The 16382-nt window shown below is 43.7% G+C and overlaps 1 protein-coding gene across 1 annotated transcript in view; it reads left to right on the top strand.

Moving 5' to 3' along the window:
• LOC147734802 (interferon-induced protein with tetratricopeptide repeats 5-like) overlaps positions 1 to 15073 on the top strand; it is a 48656-nt gene extending 33583 nt beyond the window's left edge. Inside the window, exon 2 of the mRNA XM_086953073.1 lies at positions 12422 to 15073. Within this exon, the coding sequence (XP_086809199.1) occupies positions 12426 to 13724 (1299 nt within the window). The 5' untranslated portion in view covers positions 12422 to 12425 and the 3' untranslated portion in view covers positions 13725 to 15073. The remainder of the gene's footprint in view (positions 1 to 12421) is intronic.
• Positions 15074 to 16382: the final 1309 nt, after the last annotated feature.

The following is a 16382-nucleotide window of genomic DNA, read 5'->3' as shown; positions in this document are numbered from 1 at the left end:
GGGGTAAGATCGTCATCTTAACCGCCGCTATCCTGCCAAGCCAGGATATCATGCTCTTGCCCCATCTCCCCAGTTCCTCTTTGATCTTCTTACCCAGAGCTGCATAATTGGCGGTCACCATTGCCGGCAACGTGGGCGCCAGCAGGATACCCAGGTACGGCACGTGCTGCGACGACCAATGCATGTGGAAGAGCCCCTGCAACTCCGATCTCGTGGCAGCTGTTAGGGAGACATCCAATGCAACTGACTTTCCCATGTTCATTCTAAATCCCGCCACCGTCGAGAAAGCCTCTAATTCTGCGATGCACGCGGGGAGTGCCCGTTTCGGGTCTTCTAGGGTCAGTATCACATCGTCCGCATAAAGGCTAACCGTGTGGTCATATCCTCCCATCTTTACTCCGGTCGCTCCTGGGTTCTGACATATTCTCTGGGCGAACGGCTCCATATACAGAGCGAAGAGTAGCGGGGATAACGGACAGCCCTGTCTGGTGCCTCTCTCGATAGTGAACCTCTGGGAGCTACAACCGTTCACCCGTACCACCGCTGATGGGAACCTATAGCAGTTGAACACTAAAGAGCAAAATTTCTCTCCTATACCCATTTTCTCCAACACCCGTTCTAAATAAGGCCAGTGCACCTGGTCAAATGCCTTCTCAGCATCGACTGATAACAGCATTCTCTCCCCAGGAATCCGGGAGGCCTTCTCCAAGATGTGTACCACTCGTTTGGTGTTATCCACCGTTTGCCTACCAGGCACAAAGCCGGCCTGGTCCGGTTCCACTAGTCCCGGCAAGTGGAGCGCCAGTCTAGCTGCAAGAATCCCCGTGTACAGTTTGAGGTCGACATTTAGGAGGGTAGACAGTCAAAATATCGAGTAGGAAATATCGACCTACCATAATATCGAGTCTGAAATATCGAAGGTGCATAATATCGAAGGCAAGAATATCGTAGGACAGAATATCGACCCAAGGTAAGTAATATCGAAATACTTAATATCGATGTAAGTAATATCGAAGTTAGTAATATCGATAGCATATATATCGATGTTACTAATTTCGATGACACTAATATCGATATTTGTATTATTGTATAGTTTTTTATTATGTATGTGTTATATGTTTAATTTAAGTATTTATAAAAATTACTATTATATGTGTATAAATTTAATATAATAATAAATACATTTATAAGTAAATTTTATGTTTTTGTACCGGAGCGGGTTGTGGGTTTATAGGGGAATAGGGTGGGAAGTAATTTAATTATGGTAAATTGATTAGTAATTAGTAGGATTTATTAATAAATTATAATTAATTGGTAATTATGTGAAAATAATAGGAAAATAATTTTAATTAATTTATTATTTGCTATATATGTTCTGTAGCGGGTTGTGGGTTTATAGGGGAATAGGGTGGGAAGTAATTTAATTATGGTAAGTTGATTAATAATTAGTAGGATTAATTAATTAATTATAATTATTTGCTAATTAATATTGATTAATTTGGAAAAAAATTAATTGATTAATTGATATATATTTTCTGTAGCGGGATGTGGGTTTATAGGGGAATGGGGTGGGGAGTAATTTAATAATAATTAATTAATTAATATATGTTTTTAAAAATTTATATTTAATTTATTGGGAAGTAATTAATATTAATTAGTTAATTAATTATTATAATTTTGTACATATTTAACATTATTAATTAATTGGTAATTAAATAATATTATTTAGTTACATTAATTAGAGTAATTTATTTATATATAATTTTTAGTTACTGTTAATTAATTAATTGGGGGAAAATAATATTAATTATTAAATTATATTAATTACAGCTAATGTGCTAATATATTTACTTTGTTTGTTATTGTTCATTAATAATTAATTGCTAATTAAATAATATTAATTAGTTACATTAATTAGAGTAATTTATTTATATATAATTTTTTGTTACTGTTAATTAATTAATTGGGGGAAAATAATATTAATGATTAAATTATATTAATTACAGCTAATGTGCTAATATATTTACTTTGTTTGTTATTGTTCATTAATAATGAATTGCTAATTAAATAATATTAATTAAGTTTGGGTAAAGGAGTATTTTTAGGGTTTAGGGTCAGTTTTGGGTTTTTGGGTAAAGGGGTATTTTTAGTGTTCAGGGTCAGTTTTCAGTTTTTGGGTAAAGGGGTATTTTGAGGGTTTAGGGTCAGTTTTCAGTTTTTGGGTAAAGGGGTATTTTTTAGGGTTCAGGGTCAGTTTTCAGTTTTTGGGTAAAGGGGTATTTTTAGGGTTGAGGGTCAGTTTTCAGTTCTTGGGTAAAGGGGTATTATTTGGGTTGAGGGTCAGTTTTCAGTTCTTGGGTAAAGGGGTATTTTTTGGGTTCAGGGTCAGTTTTCAGTTTTTGAGTGAAGGGGTATTTTTTGGGTTCAGGGTCAGTTTTCAGTTTTTGGGTTAAGGGGTATTTTTAGGGTTCTGGGTCAGTTTTCAGTTCTTGGGTAAAGGGGTATTTTTAGGGTTCAGGGTCAGTTTTCAGTTTTTGGGTAAAGGGGCATTTTGAGGGTTTAGGGTCAGTTTTCAGTTTTTGGGTAAAGGGTTATTTTTAGGGTTCAGGGTCAGTTTTCAGTTCTTGGGTAAAGGGGTATTTTTTGGATCAGGGTCAGTTTTCAGTTTTTGGGTAAAGGGGTATTTTTTGGGTTCAGGGTCAGTTTTCAGTTTTTGGGTAAAGGGTTTTTTTTAGGGTTCAGGGTCAGTTTCAGTTCTTGGGTAAAGGGGTGTTTTTTGAGTTCAGGGTCAGTTTTCCCTACTGTTGCACTCTCTGGAGTAGGAATAGAAATTTTTACCCTTACGCTATCCAACGTTTTATTTAATTAATTGTTAAAATATCAAATGTTTATTTTATTTTTTATATGACTTACATTTTATTTATGTTACTCTTTTATGTTTGTAAATGTGTTAGTAAATTAGAATATATTTCATTAATTTATAAATTCGTAAAATAATTATTAATACTTATTGTTCAGTGCATATATATTACATATTTACTGTATATATTTAATTAATGTATTCTTAATATATATGTATTATTTATTACTTTTAAACATTATTAGATCATTTTAAATATGTTTATTTTATTTATTAGTCTAATAGACTTAATTTTACATTTATATATTTAAAAAAAAAACGATATTTTTAACATCGATATTTTTGACATCAATATATTATTTTCGATATTTTTGTACTTACCATGTTGTAGATAGGATGTCGATATTTTTGCCCTCGCTATTGTTGACTCGATATTCTTGTAGGTCGATATTTCTGTAGTCGAAATTCTGTCAGTGATTCATTTAGGAGGGAGATCGGTCGATACGAACTACATTGGGTCCGGTCTTTCCCCGGTTTGGGTATGACCGACACTGTGGCTTGTAAGAGATCAGGCGAAATAGCTCCCGGGGTTGAAAACGAGTTAAAAAGTCTAGCGAGAATGGGTGCCAGCGTGGTACTGAACGTTCTATAAAAGAGTGTGGTGTAGCCGTCTGGGCCTGGGGCCTTCCCTTGCTTGAGTCTGGAGATGGCTGCAATCACCTCCTCGACTCGAATCTCTCTTTCTAAATACTCTGCTTGCGCCGGTGCCAGAGACGAAAGGGTGACCTCATTCAGATAATCCTCTGTTTCCCGCGTCGCTGGATGGTCCCCTGCGTACAACTCGGCATAGAATCGGCGGAAGGCCTCAGCTATCTGGGCATCGTCTGTAACCGTCACTCCATCCCTAACCATAATCTCTTGTACCCGGTGACGTTGGTGTGCCACCCTGAGTTTGTTCGCTAAGAGTCGACCACACCTATCGCCTCCCGTATAATATGCGTGCTTCAGACGTAGCGCCGCATATTCCGCTCTGTCCATGTCTAAAGCCGACAGTAGTTTCCTTGCTGCCTTCAGTTGCCTCCAGATCCTGGGGGCCCCTGTGTGGTGATGTACCTGTTCAAGTTCCCGGACCTTTTGCGTGAGTTCGTCTCGCTTTTGTCGCCGTTCCCTATGCTCTGCCGACGAGATTGCAATGAATTCTCCTCTCAGGACTGCCTTAAGTGCTGCCCACTGAATCGCCAGCGAGGTGTCAGCGGTGTCGTTGTGAGACTGGTATTCCCTTATCGACTCCATAATGTGTTTCACCACTGTTTTTTTGTGCAAGAGAGTGTCTCTAAGACGCCATACCCCGCGAGGAGCCTGAACCGGTGGTAGAGTAAAGACCCCCGAGACCGGCGCGTGGTCTGACAGAGAAAGGACTCCAATCTCAGACGCCGTAGCCAGGTCGCGAACCGGTCCGGTGACTAGAATATGGTCTAGTCTTGCGTATGTCTTGTGCATGTGAGTAGTAAGAGTAGTCCCTATCTGTGGGGTGAAGTCGGCGCCAAAGATCGTGGAGATCCAGGTCCGCCAATTGGGTCTTCCCTGCCTGCGACAGTTCCCCAGTCTGTGGGTAACGTTGCGTTGATCTGTCCATAGATGAATCGAGCACCATGTTCAGGTCTCCACCTAAAATGATGTGTCTGACTGGGGACGCTGTTATATCCAGTGCAGAGTTAAGGAAGCGTTCCTGATGCTCGTTCGGGCTGTATATCGTCCCAATGGTGAACACCAGGGTCCCCAATTTGAATCTATATGCCAAAAGTCTCCCCTTTTGCTCTGCGAATTTGTGTAGAATCTCCCCCCTGAAGGACCCAGATACCAGGACTGCCACTCCTGCTGTTTTAGAAGTGTTCGAGGAAAAGAACTGTGTGGGGAACTTGCGCGATCGCATCCTATGGCAATCACGCATTAGTAAGTGAGTCTCCTGTAGGAGACAGATATCCGCTTGCGTGCCCTCCAACAGGGACAGGACCGCCCTCCTCTTAACTGGGTTGTTGAGCCCTTTGACATTAAGGGTCACTACTTTAAGGGTCGCCATAAGTGTGTGAACCAATGTGGTAGAAGCAATGGGTCAGTATCAGTGAGTGATAGTTCGTGGGCAAAACGGACATGGATGCCCTCGTTGGGGCAGCGTGAATGTACCAAGAGCACTGGACGGACCCCCCCTCCCCTTCCCACAACCAACTTCCAACCCCACCTCCCTGCAACTCCTCAAGAAACCCCCTCCCTCCCCTCCAACCACCCCACCAAACTCCCCCTTCTCCTCCCCTCCCCAATCCTCCGAAACCCCAAAACTTATAGTCCCAGTCATGCCCCAAGTGGACAAGTCTGTGGTATAGTACCTGAGTGGACGTCCGGCCACGTACTTCTCCCCTCAGCTCCCTCCCCCCTCCCGCCCCCAAGCCTGCAACAACAGCAATGCTATGCCGTTCTCCCCCCGGAGCAATCTCACGCTGTCAGCGCGATGTCACCATTAGCAGCTGAGTCTCTGGACGCTTCCAGAATGGCGCTAGCCATGTCGGCCCTGATGGTGGGCGAGTCCGGTCTCTGGGACGCAGCCGACGGTCTGTGCCTCGACACCCTATGCCAGCCGTCTCCGGTGGCGCGCCATCGTCGTGGTGTGGCGGAATCTTCCTCCTCCGCGGTGACCCCTAGTACTTCGCATGTCTCCTGTAGCGATCGCAGTTGGTGCATCGTGCCGTTCCATTTGAAGATGAGGCGGAAAGGGTGGCCCCATGAGTAGGCTGTTTCGTGCTCTCTCAGAAAATCCGTCACTATTTTAAATGCTTTACATTTCTGAAGAGTGATAGCGGACAGGTCCTGATATAGCGCCACAGGATGACCACGAAAAGCTAGCGATTGCTTCTTCCGTGCCTCGGCCATAATCCGTTCCTTCAACGGGAAGTCCGGGAGAAAGGCCAGAATGTCCGGTGGCGGGGCCGATGTGCGCCTCGGGGGTCCCACTCTGTGCGCTCTATCAATTCGTATGGGGAAGTCCGCAGCTTCTCCCAATATGTCTCTGAATAGGTCCCGTAAATAGCCAGCCACATCTGTGCCCTCCTCCGTTGATGGAATTCCTCGAACCCTTATGTTGTTTCGCCGAGACCTATTTTCCAAGTCTTCATTGTGTGCTTGAAGATCCAATTGTTGGTCTCTAAGGCGCAGTACTTCTTGTTGTAATTGCACAAGTTCCTCGTCTTGCCGCTGCGTAGTGCTTTCCACCGTGGCCACTCTCTCCCCCAGGCCGTCCACTTCTCTACGCACCTCGCGCACTTCTCCTGCCACCTCCTGTTTCAGTGCCTGAAAATCGTCCCTAAGAGTGCCAAAAAGGGATTCCAAGAAGGACCTGGTGACCGGAGGCTCCCCGCCACCTGCTGATTGTGTGCCTCCCGCAGAGCTCGGCGAAGACTGAGTCCTTTCTCCTCTGGTTTGATTTCTGCTGAGCATCTCAGGGAGCGTACGTTCCCCCCTCTTATTGCCTTTCTGTCCCACCTTCCCGGCTGCAGGGCTACTACACCTCTCCTGTGCCACCTAAGAATTCAGTCCGCAGGACAAATGCACCTCTGAAGGCGTCCGCTCTGCTCCCTTCGTCCCAATCGGAACCGGTGTGCTCCAGCCGTGCCGATCCGCTCTGTCCTCCACTCTACTAGGCCGCAGCCGCGTTCGTACTTCAGTCTTTGCTGGGGCCGCTAGGTTGCTCTGGCTATTTCGTTGCCCCCGGGTTGTCCAACCTTCCTCGCTGTGAGTCCCAGGTGTGGAGGAATCTCCGTGTAACCCCTCCTCCTCCGCTATGTCCGAGGGAGGTCCCTTCGGCCCCCTGTTCCGCTGGGCCTTCACAGTACGTGGGTCCACCGGGGCTCCGCTGCGAGGCGGTCTGTGTGTTCCCCAGCGCTATATCTCCACGTGCTATCCCCTCCTGACTCCGGTGGTTCTCTTAGGCAGCGTCTTCTTCAGGTCCCTTGTTCTACCCCCGTTCTTTGCTCCGGGGGGGGGGGGGGGGCTACTTATGAGCTCTCTGGCCCTGTCTGTTGCGGGAGGTATCCGGTAGTGGCCCCTTGGTGCTTTGTCATCTCTCGGGCTCTACCGGGTGGCGCCCTCTTCAGCGTGCCTATAGGTCCCCAGGCACTGCCTCTCGATGCCCGGTAGTCCTAGCTGCCCTCTGGCTCTGCAGCGGCTATTAAGAGAGTCCGGGCTCCTACCTTCGTGCCGTATGACCCGGCTCTACTTTGTCGCCGAATCCCAGCCTCCCAGCCGGTCTCTCCTGCTGTAGGCCGCAGCCGCGGCCTCGATTTAGACTGCTACCGGCCTCCTGGAGTGGCACTTCCCGCCAGGTCGCAAGGTGTCTTCCGGGGGGTCCCGGTCCGCTTCCGCGTCTCCAGAGCCACCTCTTCACCTCTCGGAGCACTACTGGCAGAGGGCGGCACCACTCCGGGTTCCCACGTCGCTCTCGGCTGTATCTCGGCTCCGGTCTCACGCCGTTCCCGGCCCCGGAGCTCGCCGCACACCGCACCTGGATAGATGTGTCCGGGGTGTCTCCTGGGTCAGTTCCGGCCCCAAGATCAGCTGCAGTGGCCCATCAGTCTCTCCCTTCACATCGTCGTCGCTTCCTCGCACTCCTGTTGATTCCCCTCTGGTGTAGGCCGCAGCCGCGGCCTCGAGTTGGGTCGTGTCCGACTTCCAGGGGGGAGGCCTCCCGTAGGCTCTCGGGCTGTCCCCAGCTGCATCCACGGGTCCCGGACCACTTCTCCTCCTCACAGAGCGTCTCAGCAAGAGGACCTCTCCGTCCCAGGGTCCCGCCACGCTCTTGGCCGTATCCCGTCTGCAGACCCTCGCCGCTCCCGACTCCGGGGCCCGCTCTACACCGCACCTGTCCGCTGTGTCCGGGGTGTTTCCGGGGCCAATTCCAGCTCCGGGTTCAGCTCGGCGGATTCTGTCACCTCTCCCGTCGCTGTCCAGCACCAGCGGGGGGAGAACAAGCTGTTTCTATGGGCTGGTGCCTGGCCGGGTTCGGGAGCCTCGGGCAGAAGCGTCTTCCTACTCCGCCATCTTGGCCACGCCCCTAAAATACATTTTTATTTACAATAGCAATAGCACTAACTCTCACAAACATGAGACCTATTGCATTGCAAATGCTTGTTAATGTTGTCTCACAGTGGAAGACACGCATGAAGTCAGCAGTGCTCAGAAGTCAATGGAGAGTTTCATCTGTAAGGAGCTGAAGGGGCCGACAGGTACCCTGTAAGAGTGCCCACTGTAATTCCTTGCTGGACCAAAGCAAAAACAAACAATAACACATCCAACATTTTTGTCTGAAACATGTCCATATTACAGTAAAGCAAACAAGAACTGTTAAAAATGTGAGTACGGTTGTACCTGGGAACTTTTACCACATTAGTTAGGGATGCTCAGGAGTCAAACACAAACACACTATCTTCACGTTCTTCACAAACAATTATAAAGTCTTGCACAATCAAGTCTCTCTTATTTTAACAGCTGCATCAATTTCCAATCCCTGATCACAAATCTATCTTCAACCGGCCTTCTACTCACTGACATGCTGTGCACCCACAGAGTCAGAGCCGTGACGACACCCTCTCGTACCTCACACCCCACCAAAGTGTACATCAGAGCCATCTCCTCAGTCCCTGGATTTCATAATGAACTGAATACATGGCCATTACCTAGACCTCAGACTTGGCCAGCCCAGTGCCTTCTCATTTAATGACTGTATACCCTCCAGAGTGAGATGTGGACTCTACAAAGAGTCAAAACATAACATTTGAAGATATAGTTCAAAAAGATTTGTTTATATCTTTTCTAGCCCTGACAACACTTTTAGGACAATCACCAATGGACAAAACATGCTAGCATTCATGTATTCACTAAGGCCCACATGCATCAACATTGCCATTTGCGATTCCTTATTAGCGAAAAATAAGGAATCGCTAATAAGGAATCGCAAATGGCTATGCATGAAGAAATTGCTAAATAAATTGCGATTTGTTATTGGCCCACACGCATCAACATTGCCATTTGTGATTCCTTATTAGCGAAAAATAAGGATTCGCAAATGGCTATGCATGAAGAAATTGCTAAATAAATTGCGATTTCTTATTATTCCTTAATTGCGACTCGCAAATTGCCAATCGCAATTAAGGAATACCTCCCCATTCATTCCTAAGGGCCTAAAGGTCCATAGGAATGAATGGGAAGACATTCTCAATTTGCGATTCGCAATTAGCGAATCACAAATTGAGAATGCGATTTCCAGGGTGCAGGGGTGTCCAAAGGACACCCTGTTGCACCCCTGAAATCAATCTGTGCACATATTTTGTGCACACACATGCCCTAAGGGATGAAAGGTGGCTGAGACAGTGAGCAATTTGAGTGGGCAGGGGTTATCTTTCTCTGACATCTGCAGAACGTTTCTGATATGAAATGTATCTATCTCTGTGCTGCAGTGTTATCTGAAGTAGGATTGGTAGCTGTGCAGAGGGTCAGTAGGTGTTGATATGATCATGGAGTTGAACATAGACTGCTTTTGCAATGATGATGAAGGGTAGGTTAGTAATATGCCATAGGCTGGCGGGGTCTTCAGGGTATAGTGAAGATTTCCTTAAAAGGAAGAGGGTCTGGTATGTCTGGAGAGCCAGAAATATGCCTTGTGTGCAGAAGGCATTGACAATTGTGAGTAGGGGTGAGAGAGCATCTCCAGAGAGGACGTTGATGAAGGATGAGGGCTAAGACATCATACTCGGAGTGACTCAGAGGGAGTGAGTATGCCAGCAAGATCTGTGAGAAACTCACCCTCTGTTTTTCATCAATCATTTCTCAGACACCTCCTCCCAGACTTCCTCCCCCGTTATTCTTTATCACATATCAGAATCAACTCTCTTCAGTACCTTTTACTCATCCTTTCACAATCCAATCCCTGTCCTCTTTCAATTTTTCCTCAAATCTACTCCACAACACCCATCAGACTAGCTGCACTCTACCTCACCCTTCAAATTGGAAGTTAACATTCTCTGGATTTATGACTCTCCTCCCCCCTATCCCCAACATCTCCCAGGCTGCTTAGCTAGTGCATCTTTGTAATGATTGAACTGACTTAGTACCAAGGATCCTCCACAGTCCTAATCAGACAGAACCTTAAGAAAAAATGTCAGGAATTTGAAACAACGGAGGAAGAGACACATGACGGGTTCTGTGATAGTGGAAGATGAAGGGTCTATATCCCAGTGGCTGTTGAGTCTGCATTGTACTATAAATGAGCCAATAACCTTCAGCTGCATTCTACACATGGATGAAAACATTTTCCTGTGTCCTGATCCAATGAAAGCACCTTCTTCTATCTATTTACTGTGGCCCCTCACTTACCTTTATGGCAGGTTGATGATGTCTGCTTTATTTCTGCTCTCTATTGGTCCAGTGTCAATGCCACGGAGGCTGTCTGAGTTGTCAGAAGACATAAAGTTGCTATCGTTCTCTGACTAATCACTCTAATTGCAATCTCAGCACAACCACCATGGCTAAGATGGTGGTGCAGAGGGGGAGGAAATGTGTCAGAGTAGTAAACATTTCTGATGACCCAACTTCAGCACATTCTTATGGCTTGCCAGGGTTCTAAATCAGACCCCCAGTGTGAAGTGATTAGGATGCTACATGGTCACTTCTAATGCCCTAATTCTTAAGTTTGAGTTAATTACAATTTGAGGGGAAACTCTTCAGACTGGGACTGCTTGTGTGCAAATTAACATTGATCATGCTCCAATAGAACAGGCCAGTCCAAAATGCCAGCCCATATTCCTTCTGAACAACAGCACAAGTAACATTACTCCAGTATCCTAGATGCACCTCTTCAGTGAGGTATAGATTGAGTTCAGTTGCACAAGGAGCATAGGATACACGCCCCTGCATAGCTGTAGCACTTTGTATATCACACTGAAGAAAGCACAAAGGTGACGTAGGAATGCTTGCAAATATCCATTGTCAGTCACTCGGTCCTCATTCCAGTCCATCATTTTTCACCTACTATTCAACAGCAAACTGTATGAAGATGTAAGTCTGCTTACAGTCATGTGGGGTTTCACATTTTTACTCACCTGTATGAGAGGCGTCTTTTGAATGTAAGATGTTGAAAACTAATCAGTGTCTCTGTAGGGACCAAAATATGAATAGGTGTTCAGACGGGTTAGAATGTAAAAATGGCACCAGTGTATCTGGAATTCACACTGAGCAGGAACCATCTTCATTAAACACTGACTCATTTGGCATATATGTGGCTTGTCAGGAATCAAACTTTATCAAAAAGTGAAATTTGTGATTACAATTTCTGTCTCATCATATGTAAACATAAAGCTATAGACATACGTCGCTTGTTTGCTATTTAAGTCCTAGGTTCCTGAGCCTCTAAAAAATGTCTAATCCGAGGGATACTATCATGTATAAACCCCATATTTCCATGCTCTGTGTAACTTAATTTTTCCATCTTTCCCCTTTCAAGTAGAGTAATATTGAAGTCCTAAGTCAATTGGATGCCTTGCATTAACTCCTGTTCTTTGTCTGCAATCTGTATAAAGATAATGCCTTAAAAAAGACATGAAGCATGTATGACTGCAGTGGGGGAAACTGGGGCTCACTTGAACAAGTCTCCTCCTACTGCCAGATGTCACCACCACACAACTATTATTTCTCCTCAACATCCCCCCTTTACTCCAGACCATAATTGTTTCACAAACAGTTTCCACCCTCTAACTTAATGTTAACACCCTCAATAGAGAGCAATATCACTTAACTATGTGACTGGTGATGTACAAGGGGTAGGCAGGGTAGGAAAAAAGGATGTATGAGGCTGCATGAAACGTAGCATGAAGACACTTTCTTCCAGAAGTAACTTTTTTCTGTGCGCTGAATATACATGACATGTCGTTCGTTCATTCATTCTTCATATATTTTAAGAACTGGCAAATACACATTATGTTTTGGTCTCTGTGTTTGGGATACCATGTAGTGAAAGACTCTAACTGGGACCAATGTTTTTCTCTCCCATGGAAGTAAACCTCCAAACACTCTGAATAGAGTTGAGTTTTCTTGATTGTTTGGAATATTCCATTCACGTTATATTATTATTGCCTGGAAATCACATGTTTAGTCAATTTATTTGTGTAGTTGTGAAGTAAAATGCACAATTTGGCTAATATTTTTCTTTGTTCTAACATTTTCTCAGGTAGAGTGCCCCAAGCCATATTCGCTTTATCTGATGTCCCTCACTAGAAACATACAACTGTGTCATTTGTTTGCCCCCCCTACATTCGTTTAAAAATTCCCCACCTGCCACTGCCCCAAGCAACTGAAACCAGCCTTCTTCTTAACACCCACTCTCATACACACAGTAACATTCACATACTTGAAGCCAAAACGAATATGACACACAGGTTGTGAAAATGAAGTGACGCACTGCAAAGCTGTCAAGTCCAGCTGACTGTTGTATAACATAATCTCCATGATTTTTCATTGCAGTACCATGCCTTTGAAGGAGAGACTGGAGAAGCTTCAGTGTCACTTCACCTGGAGTCTTGAGGAGCAAGACAAAACTGATATAGGACACGTGAAGCAAGTTCTCAACATCAGAATTCAACACACGCCTTACAACAACCATTCCACCTTTTACGCACTCCAGGCCTATATACATCAGCGGGAAGGAAGATACCAGGAGGCCCTTGAAAGTCTTAGGACTGCCGAAGAGCTTTTGGGAGAAGGTCAACAAATCAACATGATAGGGACTAAGTTGGTCATCTCTGGTAACTACGCCTGGATCTACTATCATTTGTGTAACTATGAAATGGCGGAGCAGTACCTGGATAGATCTGACATGATCAGTCAGTTTCTTTCTCATCCCTCTCAATCTACACCAACTATTCCTGATATTAGTGTAATGATTGGTTGGTCCCTAATAGCAATTGGTTTTCGATACGGAGAGCGGGCAGCAAGCTGTTTCCAGGCAGCATTGTCAGAAGACCCCAAAAATGTGGAATTCTGTGCTGGGCTGGCTATTGCACTTTATGCAGTGGCCACACGCTATGGTGCAGGCAGAGAATTGAAAGAAGAAGCAATTTCCAAACTTGAGGAAGTCATCCACCAAGAGCCAATCAATTATGAGTGTAAGGCCTACCTGGCTATACTGCTTAAGCATTCAGACTTAGGTCAAGCACAAGAACATGCAGAAGATGTGGTGCAGAACAGTCGCGATCCTGAGGTCCTGAGGAATGTGGCATACGTTTTCCTACCAAAAAACTTTAAAAGATACCATGACATTCTAGAGCAAGCCATTTCCATTAACAGAGATTATTCTCTTCTTCATAGAGACCTGGGCTACTTCTACCAGAAACAACTAATATGGAATATACATGCACAAATTTTGCCATCAAAAAATGTTATAGCAGCAGGGATCCAGGCTTTCAAACGTGCCATTCAATTGGCTCCACTTTGTATTTATGCAAAAATTGGCTTAGCAGAAATGTATGGAGCGAATAACCAACAGACCTACCAGCAAGAGATATATGATAATCTAGAGAGGGAACTCCCTATTGCCAGTGAAAAATGTCAACAAGCTTTTTATGCCAACTTCGGGCAATTTCTACTCTATAAGAAACATTTGCTAAATGATGCAGTCAATGTATTTGCAAAGGGCTTCAAAATGTCTAGAGAAACAAAGTATGGAAAGAAATGTGAATCTGAGCTGTCAAAGATAGTCGGTTGGTTTGAGCGAGACGGCAGAACAGAAGAGGCCAGGGACCTATCACAACTTCTCCAGCGGATCTAGAAAGGAAGAGATATTTTATAGAAACAAAAAGTAGTGAGCATGCAGTCATTAGAGTTAGCTATGGCCACATCAGATCAGAGTGCATGGAATCGAATTCTAAATGCAAGCTTCCTAGGATAAGAAAACCAAAACCTTGAATAAATAGAGCAGAACAAATGTTCTTTGAAATACTAAACCAATGAGATTTGGTCTGATGGAGAAGGTGATCTAGTGTGATCTAGTAGCACAGGGCCCAATACACAATGTAATTGTGCACCTAAGTTGTGCTTTGGCGTGCTAACAGGTTGATTTATGAGTGCAAATCCTCATTACAGGTTCACAGTATGTGATTTCGCACAAGTAAATATATTTGTTATTGCAGACAATTTCCAGCAAGCCAGTGTGCTAGAATTTCTGCATCAACTAATTCATTTACAGGGGTTTGTTGGTGGGCTAGTCTTTGAAGACACACCTGCATAAGACAGTGACCATCCACAAAGGTATGGGTTTCTGCTAATCACAACCTTTTTAAAAGTGCTATGCTGGTAGCTCCCCTTCCTGAATATTGAATAGGTTTTCCGGGTGGAAAGGGAAGGGAACATCCCAAAATTGGCAGGCGTGTACAAGAAATCTCATCTCATCTCCACAGGAAATATTACGTTCCCTTTAGAGATACATAAATAAATAAATAAGTAAAATTTGACATTTTCAGAATAACGTGTCTATATGTGAAAAGTTTGCCCGTGTAAAAACTTGAGCAAATCTGGGACAGTCACAGGTTAGCAGAAGTAATCTTTGAATTCTTTGAAAATTGTCAATAAAGTCAGAAATGCAATCACTATATCAGCTTAATACAATCTGAGTATATTGCCAGGTTCTTTTAAGTATGGGAACCGCAGCTACAACATAAAACATACAGAAATTATAAAATATAAAACATATGAATAGGTTATAGGAGGAACAATACTTACCATTGAAAGATATGCAGCACGAATTATATTATTATACAAGGGGATGCATTGAAAACATTACAGTGTGGAAACTCAAAGTAATTCAATCAATTTCTGAGAACAAAAAAAGTTGTACTGAGACAATGGAAGTTTTGAAACTCCACAGCTATGAGAGGATGTATTTGATTGTTGTGTATTTTCCTGACGTGTGATTTTTAATTTTATACGTACACAATGTTTTAGAATGGTGATCTAACAGATTTAGCATAAAGGAGGTCTAATATCGTTAACAAAATTGTATTAGAAGTTTAAGTTAATATATCTGCTATTAGGACTCACAATTAAACAGACACAACATAAAAAAGTTAATCCATAACTGAAGCATGTTGGATTAATAAACTACACACAACTACAATAAGACATTTCCCGATTATAGTCCACTTATTTCAAAGCATGTTAAAACAGCAAATGTTTTCTGTTACTTTCCTATTTGACTGTTTTATTTCTCCCCAGTAGAGAGTGCTGTAATCATGCGGGGAGTCCATATTGTCTTTTGGTATTACCTCAGCAAGTGAGGGCAATGTAGTAGTAATTGATTAATTAAAATCTTTACAAAAGGTAAATGCTCAGTTATGTACATTTGAATTATAATACCTCATTAAAAGTTCTTTTTAAATAGCAGCAAATTTAAAAATTATAAACACACATTATTAAAACTGTTAAATAAAACAAGTTCATATGTTTAAAAGTTAGTGGAGAATCTAGTCATTATAAAGATCATTGTTATTTTGTTCTAATTTTTTCGATACAATTGTTGAAAATTTTGTGAAAGCAGAATTAATGGATACATCATCTGGGCAAAGACATCGAATAAATGCTTGTCTGCAAGTCCTTATTGCTCTTTCATTAAATAACCTTTTTAATGAAATTAGTCTTTTGTGTTTTAGCTCTGGACAGAGGCACAGGAGATGTATAATATTTTCCTTTCCTGCTTTGCACAGCCGACACGATATGTTGTTTTCGAGTTTTTTCCAAGGTAGAGCATGTGATTCTCCTGGCCATATTCCAAATCGTGCTTTAATGAAGATTTATTTATTTATTTATTTGCAGTATTTGTAGAGCACGACACTCATCCCAAGGGATATCAAGGCGCTTATACCTGGACTGAGACTACCGCCAGTTAGCACTAAGGGAAAGAGGAAGGTTTTTAGTTTTTTTCGAAACAGGAGGTAGTTAGTGGTAAGGTCTTAGGTCTTGAGGGAGCTCATTCCATTTCTTTGCTGCCAGGTAAGAGAATGAGCGACCCCCGGTCCTTGTTTTATATATGCATTTAGTTCTGGCGAGGGCAGACTGGAGTGAACTCTGATTTCTTGTGGGGCCGTAAAATTCAATCTTCCCCTGGAGAATCGTAGGACCTGTCTTATGGAGGGTCTTGTGGGCATGACCAAGTAGTTTGAAGACCGCTCTCTGGTGCATCGGCAGCCAGTGCAGTTTCTTCAGGCACTCCGAGGCAGAGTCGAACTTGCCTTTATTGCAGATACGTTTAGCCGCCGAGTTCTGTAGTACTTGTAAGCATGAGAACAGATACTCGTTCATGCCCACAAACAGCGCGTTGCCGTAGTCCAGACGGCTAACTAACAAGGCTTGAGTGACGGAACATCTACAATCCAGAGGTATCCAGTGAAATAGTCTGGCAAGAAGCTTCAAAATGGAGAAGCCTTTGCCACAA

This window comes from Lissotriton vulgaris, chromosome 1_2 (assembly GCF_964263255.1).
Source record: "Lissotriton vulgaris chromosome 1_2, aLisVul1.2, whole genome shotgun sequence".
Lineage (NCBI taxonomy): Eukaryota > Metazoa > Chordata > Amphibia > Caudata > Salamandridae > Lissotriton > Lissotriton vulgaris.
Note: the sequence above shows the minus strand (reverse complement) of the source record. Positions and strands in the feature narration are given on the sequence as shown.